We start from the raw sequence: 9,482 nt of genomic DNA, 5'->3' as shown, positions 1-9,482 counted from the left end.
ATTAAGAAATCTCTTAATATGAGTAATTTGTTAATAGAACAATCATGTTACGTATATTGTACGATCTTCGTGCATATACCGGTATTCTTACTTGTTTCAAGTAGAGTTTATAGTTTCCGGAAGCAAACATAAACACGTGGCATATTGTCGGTACTCTCGTTCAGGACTTTTGCCTCTCAATACAGATGTTTATCGATACCACCACATGTGTCATGTTTTCGTTGGGCCAAGTATGGATAAGTGCTCCACGTGGATGACCCAACCATCACAAGTTTATTTTACTTTATTGTATATTTTTTTATGTATAAAATTTTTACTTTATTATCCAGTAGGCTGCACCGACCAATTGGCAAGCTTAACTGCAAAAATTCCCAAAACAAGACACCGACTCAATGAACTTCCAACACCTGTCCAAACCACCACGTAACAAGGACACGTGTACAGCATGCCGGAATAAGGTGACACGTGTACAGCACCCAAGTGAATGCCTATAAAAACGCAGCTCCTAGCTACTTGGTTTCTCAAAATTCACATCCTCCTCGCTCTACTATACTACCGACATATACTTCAAAACCCAATTCTAATTTCCTCTTGTGTGTTGTATACAGCCAAATATTTGCGATCGAAGTTCGGATTCTCCTTCTCAAGACAAAAAAAAAGAGAGTTATTTTGCGATCGAAAATGCCAGGTGGCTTTCCATTATGCGTACAGTGTGGGACGCGTAGGAACCCATGCAGGTGCAAGGTGGTGGGTCCCACGGTGGGGTTTCTGGCGATGGCGGTGGCGGCCGTGGTGGAGTGGCCGGTGGGAGCGTTGGTTTACGTCTTCAAGCACATGAAGGGCCGACGGATCATGGGTCATCCGGTCAGGGTTGTTTACCCAAGAGTCAACAATGCCTTTCCAATTTAAGTAAATATAATATATATATATATGCTTTAATTTCTTCTTGTATTTTTCTTTGTATGTGTAAAAGCTACTAGTGCTTGCTTATGCTTTGTAAGAGTCTGCAGTTCCAATCTGCTAATTATAACAAATAATTAACCACAGTTTTTGGTTAATTTATGTTTTTTTTTTTTTTTTTTAATATTGGAGGTCACTAATTAATGGTGTTCATTCTCAATGTTATGTGAGCTACTAGTGTTTTTCTATCATTACGTGGTTATGCTTAATTTGTAATTGTAGTTTTGAAGGATTAATAATTCCCAAATTTATGAAACTGAAAAATAATAATAATACATCACTATAATCGAAAAGGTAGTCTTCTATAAGGGAAAAATATCGTTAAATAGTCGTGAGGAGATATTTTGAATAGATATTTTTATTTCTCTTTTTTTTTTAAGGATCAGTATTTTATTCATTAACACAAACCATTAGGGCAACTACGCCCATAGCCCCCCAACAGTAGTCCAAAATCAAGAAATTAATTTCAAAAATTTCCATTTTTTTGAGGTTTCAAAATATTATCGAATTAAAATTGTTAAAATTTTGTTAAAAGTTTTAATTGTTTTAGTCAAATTTTTAACTAAATTGAAATTTTTCATATTTTTTAACTATAATTCAAAATGTAATTCTTTGGTCCAAACGCACTACAAACAAAAGTCATGCCGAGAACAAGAACAAACGACACAAACTCAACAGGCACAAACTACAAACACAAAACATATATAAATAAAATTGAAATAAACAAAGATCAAACACAAATTAAACCCCCCAATAACTTTAGAATGAAACCTATAATGTTTGAAGTCGGCAAAAGTAAATAAGTAAATAAACTTTGCTTATTTTGGACAGATATAATGTTGAGGTTGCCCCCTTTTTGATGAGCAAAAAGGATTTTTTTTTGGTTTGGGAAAATTATTAAGTTGTATGAGTAGAATTTTGTATTTTTTTTTTTAAAGACCAAACCAAAAAATACAGTAATGAAAAAGGAAATACGCTGAGAAAAAAAAAAAAAAAAAACACACACACAAGTTGGTCCAATTCACAATATATTCACAATCAGTTACAATTCACAATTCCGTCAATAAGCATTTGGAAGCTTATTTTCTGTAGTGACACTGGTTTTGGGAGCATAATAGTAACTCGCCATGGGCTTTGGTCATGGATTAAATTATAGGAAAATTAGAATTTAATTCTTCTAACATTTCTTATTTAATTTTTTTTTTTTTCTAAATAAAGCTTTTATTTTTTCTAAATAAAGTCTTTTAACTATTGCATTGTCAAAGAAATATGTTATTATTTTTTATTTTTTGAGGGTATAGGATACGAGTTCACCTCATACCTTTTTAGGGTATAGACACTACAAGAAAAACATATCTGGGCGACCATACTTTGGGCGACGAACATATATTCGTCGCCCAAAGCAATTTAGGGCGACGAACAAGAAAATTTGTCGCTCAATGTCATAAAGGTTTGGGCGACGAATAGGTTCGTCGCCCAAAGGAGGTTTGGGCGACGAATAACACGTTCCTCGCCCAAAGTTACTTTGGGCGACGAACTCATCTCGTCGCCTAAACATACGCAACAAACAATTAATTGAGAAATACATTGGGCGAGGAATATACATGTTCGTCGCCCAAAGTGTCTTTGGGCGAGGAAAACGTAAATTGGTCGCCCAAACTTACTTTGGGTGACAAAATATTTCGTCGCCCAAACTCACTTTGGGTGACGAAATTATGTTCGTCGCCCAAAGACACTTTGGGCGAGGAATCTGTTCGTCGCCCAAAGGGTCATCCTGTTTTGTAATAATGGTTTGGGCGAGGAACCTAAAATTTCGTCGCCCAAAGTGACTTTGGGCGACGAATTGTGAGGTTCCTCGCCCAAGATCACTTTGGGCGACGAAATTTGTAGTTCCTCGCCCAAAGTAAGAAAACTTTTTTGTTTATAATTTTATATATGTAATAGCATACGATACGATTGTATTTCCAAAGATCATAACCATTCATTTTTTAATTCCCCACTCAAGGATCATCCATGCAAAAAATTAGCTCAATCAGAGATGTAGAAGTTATGTAACGGTGGTTGAACTTATGAACGATTGTAAATTTTTTAATACAAATCGAAGTATGAGATGAATTCCGATTTAGCCGATTTTTTGTAGGGATGATCTTCCAGTATAAACGAATAGAATGAAGGGTTCCGATCGTTGAAATCACATTGTAGTCTTCACAAATTGTTGAATCGCCAAAATTTCTACCCAAAAGTTAATATAATTATACTCTTCAAGTGTATTTGTATGTAGAAGATCACTTTTGTATTGTGTTTTTAACGATCTGAACCGATCATTCCTTAGTGCCTCACTCAAAGATCATCCATGCAAAAAATTAACTCAATTGGAGATGTAGAAGTTAGGTTTAGCATTTAGGATGTATGAACGATCTTGATTCTTATAATAATAATCGAACGGGTAGATGAACTCCGATTGAGCCGATTTTTTCCAGGGTTGATCTTTCAGTATGAACATATATGAAGAATGGCTCTGATTGTGATAATCACGTTGTGGTCTTCACAATTATTGAAGCTACAAGGTTTTAACGAAAGAGTTGATATAATTTTATTCTTCAAATGCAAAAACCACTGATTTATATGTAGAACCTTATATGTCGATTGTGTTTTTAACGATCTGAACCGTTCATTTATTAGTTTGTCGCTCAAAGATCATTCCTCTAAAATATTAGGTCAATTGGAGATCTAGAAGTTTGGTATTGGAGCTCGAACGTATGAACGATCATGGATCATAAAAAAATTCAACTTTGGGCGACGAAATGTAGCTTTAGGCGACGAACAGTGCGTCGCCCAAAGTCTGAAATTATGGCGGGATAAAACGGTGCCCTAAAGTCAACAGCTTTAGGCGACGAACATAAATTCGTCGCCCAAAGTCACTTTGGGCGACGAACGTGTTAATTCGTCGCCTAAAGTCACTTTGGGCGACGAATTTATGTTCGTCGCCCAAAGTCTTTAAGTTTATACCCATTTCTGGGTTCACTTCAGTCACTCTCGCTTACTCACTCACTTCAGTCACCCTCGCAGCGCCGCACCTTCCTCCTTCCCTCAGCTCTCACTCGAACCTCCTCCTCCTCCTCCTCCTCCCTCCTCCTCCTCCTCCCTCCGCCTCCTCCTCCTCCTCCCTCCTTCCCCGAAACCCAAAACCCCCCCCCCCCCGAGAACCCACCCCCCCCATCGGAGACCCACCCCCCTTCCCCTGAAAATCCACCCTCGCCGAAACCCACCCCCCCGAAAACCCACCCCCGCCGAAACCCACCCCCCACCCGAATACCCACCCCCGCCGAAACCCACCCCCCACCCGAAACCCACCCTCCCCCGAAAACCCACCCCCACCGAAACCCATCCCTCCCCCAGCCGAAACCAGCTCACCCAAAACCCCCCCTCCAAGCCGAAACCAGCTCGATCAACACCCCCCCGAAACAGGTATTTTTTTTTTTTGAATTTATGGTATTTTCTAGGTTTTTTTTGAATTTTTTGTTTTTTATGGTATTTTCTGTTTTTTTTTTGTATTTTCTGTTTTTTATGGTATTTTCTGTTTTTTTGTTGGTATTTTCTGTTTTTTATGGTATTTTCTGTTTTTTATGTTTTCTAATATTGTGGATTTTGTACTTGTTGTGGATTTTGCATAAATTGGTTGTGAAATTTCTGATTTTAGTGGTAATTAGTTAATGTTGTGGGTTTTTTTAATTTAGTGGTTTGGTTGTGAAATCTGAATTTAGATTGATGTTGGGCTCATATTTGACAATGATTTCTTTTTTTGGTGAAGGAAGGATAGTGTTGCATTTGTTGTGAAGGATAATTACATTTTTGGTGAGGTATGTGTTTAATCTATCTTTTAGTTAAGTTTTTGTATGATTTAGTATTTAATGTTCCATATATAATTGTATTAAATTTTTGAGTGAATTAGTTTGTATGTTAAAATTAATTACAAAATTGATTAATTAATTTGTATGTTTTTATATGCTAAAATTTAATAGTTTGTTTGTATGCTTATATGTATATTGTTAGATTAATTATAGTTTAGTTTGTATGTTACATTTAGTTTAGTTGTAATTGCAAAATTTCCGATGACGTAGTCCAGCACTCCTCGAGTACTGGGTGAGGTCATGTGACACGAAGCGCTTGTGCGAAGTTATCAATCGATAACTTTGTACATTTAACTAGTCGTGCGAAGTTATCAGTGGATAACTTTGTACACTAAATTTAAATTCACCTTAGATCCGTTCGAGAGTCTATTGGACGCGCGCATGGGCGCTGGGCGTGACTGCGCTCCAATATGATTCTTGAATTGTCCAAATTACCCATGGACAGTTTGGGAGTGCACAATTATGTGTTGTGGTTAGCGGTTCATGTGATGTGGTTTTGATCTGAGAAAATTTCGGCAACATCTCCTTATGTGTTCTTCGAGTGCATACTAGATATTTGTTTTAAATATCTACGTCGTGCACTTGGAGAACCATAGGGAGATGCTGCCGAAATTTTCCCAGATTGAAACTACATCGTGTGAGCCAACAACCACGACACATATGTGCATTCTCGAATGGGATAGGGCCCTTATCGGAGGCATAAGGAGACGAAGAATGGTGACGCATCGTTTTCTAATTGTCGTGTAATATGGAAACAGGCATTATGGACCGACAGTGGATACGTAATACGAATCGTGTTAGTGATGAATATTTGTATGGGATCGAGTCATTTATCCAAGTTGCACAGGAACATGTCAATGCTCAGAATAATATAAGGTGTTCGTACCGGAATTGTAACAACTCTTTATGGAAGACAGTGCGTGAAGTCAGAATTCATTTGGTGAAATATGGGATGACACACAACTATACGACATGGTATTATCATGGTGAATCGAGAGTTTATGCTTCGACTTCCTCGGAGACCCGAACAATTCTGCAGCCTACTGAATCTGTTGCTGATGATAATGACCAAGTGATGGGCATAATAAACGATGCTTATCCATATGCATCGCTAGATCACGAAGTCAGTCAGGATGATACAGAGAGCGATAATATGGATCAAGATGATGGGTTGCCCGAAGTCCAAAGAGAAGAGTTTGATAAGTACGAGAGATTGTTGAAACAAGCTCAGCGGGAATTGTACTCTGGTTGTGAAGAGTTCTCAGTGCTAACTACTGTTGTGGAGTTAATGCATTGGAAAGTACTTAATCAACATTCGAATCGAAGTTATGATCAGTTGATGGGGATTTTGAAACGAATGCTTCCAAAGAACAATGATATACCTGAAACCCATTATCTTGCGAATAAGGTGTTGAAAGATCTCGGTTTGGGATATGAAAAGATTCATGCATGCAAGAATGATTGTGTATTGTTTTACAAAGAACACCAAGGGAAGGATAAATGCCCTGTGTGCAATGAACCGAGATATAAGAACAAGTCTGTAGAGAGAAAGAAACAGATTTCGAAAAAGGTGTTGCGTTATTTCCCACTTAAGCCAAGGTTGCAACGATTGTACATGTCGACACATACTGCAAGTGACATGAGGTGGCACAAAGATAAGCGGGTTGAGGATGATGTGATGAGACATCCTGCAGACGGAAGCGCATGGAAAGAATTTGACAAGATATATCCGGATTTTGCAGCAGATCCACGAAATGTCAGATTAGGACTTGCTACTGATGGATTTAATCCATTCGGAAATATGAGCACATCTCACAGCACTTGGCCAGTGGTCGTGGTTCCTTATAATTTGCCTCCCTGGTAAGGAGATCGATGTATATTTGCGGCCGTTGATTGATGAGCTGAAAGAATTGTGGCAAAATGGTGTGCCGACATATGATAAGTCCACCGAAACAATGTTTTCCTTGCGTGCGGCAGTCATGTGGACAATAAATGATTTCCCAGCTTATGGGAATTTATCAGGCTGGAGCACCAAGGGTTATATGGCATGTCCTACTTGTAATAAAGATATAACTTCCGCTTGGCACAGTGGTAAAGTATGTTATATGGGCCACCGAAGATGGTTGCCGGGGGATCATAAATAGCGTCACAGTAAGGAGGCCTTTGACGGAAAAAAGAAGATGAGCGTGAAACCTAAAGAATTATCTGGTGATGACATCTTCAGGCAGTTGAATAACTTAGAATTTGGCCGGATTGGTAAACATCCCTCTAACAAAGAACGAAATATGCCAAGGTCACCTGTACATCTAAATTGGACAAACAAGTCGATATTCTTCGAGTTGGAGTATTGGTCCAAGTTGAAAATCAGGCACAATCTCGATGTAATGCATATTGAGAAGAACGTGTGCGAAAGTTTGGTGGGGACAATCTTGGGCATTGAGGGAAAATCAAATGACACAATTAAGGCTCGACAAGATTTGCAAGAAATGGGCATCAGGAAACATTTGTGGTTAACGAAGAAGGGTGATAAAATGATAAAGAAACATCCATTTTATACCATGAAGCCTGGGGATAAGAAAGAATTCTTAAAGTTTCTTGCATCGGTCAAATTTCCAGATGGATACGCGGCCAATATCTCTCGAAATGTGAAAATCGACTCTGGAAAAATTTTGGGCTTGAAAAGTCATGATTGTCATGTTTTATTGCAACGCCTGCTTCCGGTGGGTATTCGAAAATTTTTGCCCGAAGATGTGGTTGAACCGATTGTTGGGTTGTCGAGGTTCTTTCAGCATATCTGTGCTAAGACGTTGCGCGTGTCAGACATGTCAAAATTGAAAGATGAGATTGTGTACATCCTATGCAAATTTGAACAAATATTTCCACCGGCCTTTTTTGATATAATGATTCATTTGATGATACATTTACCGCAAGAGGCAATTCTTGCTGGGCCAGTCAGTTATCGGTGGATGTACCCAATAGAAAGGTAACAATTCCTAAACTATTTCATTACTATTCTCCAAGTTCAGCTCTATGTTACTCATAAAAGTTTTCTCACTATGTAATTACATTTGCAGAATGTTGGGTAATTACAAAAGGTACGTCCGAAACCGGGCACGCCCCGAAGGCTCCATAGCAGAGGCATATATTGCAAATGAATCCATCACGTACTGTGCAATGTATCTCAGCAGTGTTGAGACGTCATTCAATCGCCCCCAACGCAACGACGACGGTGGTGAAAAGAATGAGACACTTTCTGTCTTTTCTCAAATTACACGACCATTTAGCGAAGCCTCTAAATCAGCTGTTGAATTCTCGAAACACGATATAGAGGTGGCTCATTGGTTCATACTCAACAATTGCGAAGAAGTTGACTCTTTACGCATTGAGCATGAGGAACTAATGAAGCGCGACTATCCAAGATGGGACATGGAACGTGTATAGAAAAAACATCGGGAATTGTTTCCTAAATGGTTTAAGGAACATGTAAGTGATTACTGATAATAATGATCAGTTCGTTCATGTATTTGTAAATTTTTTGTAATATATTAATTCCATTGTCTTTTAACAGATGGAAAAGCTGACTGATGATAATTCGCCGTTATACAAGGAGTAAATGAGTTTGGCGAGTGGTATTCAATGGGTTGAAACGTTTTCCGGATGTAATGTGAATGGAGTCAAGTTTTTAACTGTAGAACGAGATGCCATCTTGAGCACTCAAAATAGCGGGGTTTGTGTAGAGAACTTGGACACTGGCACGGTTGATTTCTACGGCAAGCTAACGAGTGTACATCAAGTCTTGTACTCGCATCGCTTTCAAGTTGTGTTATTTAAGTGTCATTGGTTTAATACAGACCCGAATAGAAACAACAGTATTAAACTCGATTACGACTTAATATCTGTGAATACAAACACTCGATGGTATGAGAATGATCCATTTATTCTTGCCACAATGGCAAAACCAGTATGTTATCTGGATGACCCTAAGGCGGGTGTGGGTTGGAAAGTAGCTCAGATGATTCAGAATCGAAATATATGGGATATTCCGGAAAAAGAAAATCAGGATGACGTGGCCTATCAAGAGGATTCATCTTCGAGTACCTTACCTAATCCATACAACAATGATGTTATCATACAACAAGTCGAGATACATGACGTTCCTCCAATTGAGATCGATGCCTTATCAATTGATCTTGGGCCACTTCCCCGAATTGATGTTAATGATTTCATCGATGATGATGATGATGAAGATGATGAAGATGAAGATGAAGATGAAGATGAAGATGAATATGAAGATGATGATGTTGATGGTATCGATGATGATGATGATGAAATGAGTATTTCTAGTGGTGATTCAGATTAGTAATTGATAATGGTGATTCATATTAGTAAGTGATAATGATGATTCAGATTAGTAAGTTATTACTTTAGTTTTCTTTTTTACTAACATAAATATTTATTGAATTGTGCAGATGAGTTTGATCTCGAACAGGGGTGGATCTCGGAGGTCCACTTCAGCATCTATGTCCGCCCCTGCAGCCCAGCTCGCCCCTGCAGCCTAGCCCGACCTCATAGCCCAGGGCGACTCGACCCCGGCGATATCCCCAGATCTCT

The 9,482-nt window shown here is 38.6% G+C and overlaps 2 protein-coding genes across 2 annotated transcripts; both read left to right on the top strand.

The window, feature by feature from the left end:
• The first annotated feature begins 531 nt into the window (after positions 1-531).
• Positions 532-1,056, top strand: LOC147286632 (cold-regulated protein). The gene has a single exon (XM_086242277.1). The coding sequence runs from the start codon at positions 682-684 to the stop codon at positions 907-909; it is 228 nt and encodes a 75-aa protein (XP_086098403.1). The 5' UTR covers positions 532-681; the 3' UTR covers positions 910-1,056.
• A 4,563-nt stretch (positions 1,057-5,619) lies between these two features.
• On the top strand, positions 5,620-8,484 carry LOC147286631 (uncharacterized). The gene is made up of 5 exons (XM_086240807.1): positions 5,620-6,295; positions 6,353-6,731; positions 7,096-7,650; positions 7,946-8,306; positions 8,440-8,484. The coding sequence occupies exons 1-5, from the start codon at positions 5,620-5,622 to the stop codon at positions 8,482-8,484; spliced, it is 2,016 nt and encodes a 671-aa protein (XP_086096933.1).
• The last annotated feature ends 998 nt before the right edge of the window (positions 8,485-9,482 follow it).

Source organism: Dryas octopetala, chromosome 4 (genome assembly GCF_963921425.1).
Source record: "Dryas octopetala chromosome 4, drDryOcto1.1, whole genome shotgun sequence".
NCBI classification, from domain to species: domain Eukaryota; kingdom Viridiplantae; phylum Streptophyta; class Magnoliopsida; order Rosales; family Rosaceae; genus Dryas; species Dryas octopetala.
Note: the sequence above shows the minus strand (reverse complement) of the source record. Positions and strands in the feature narration are given on the sequence as shown.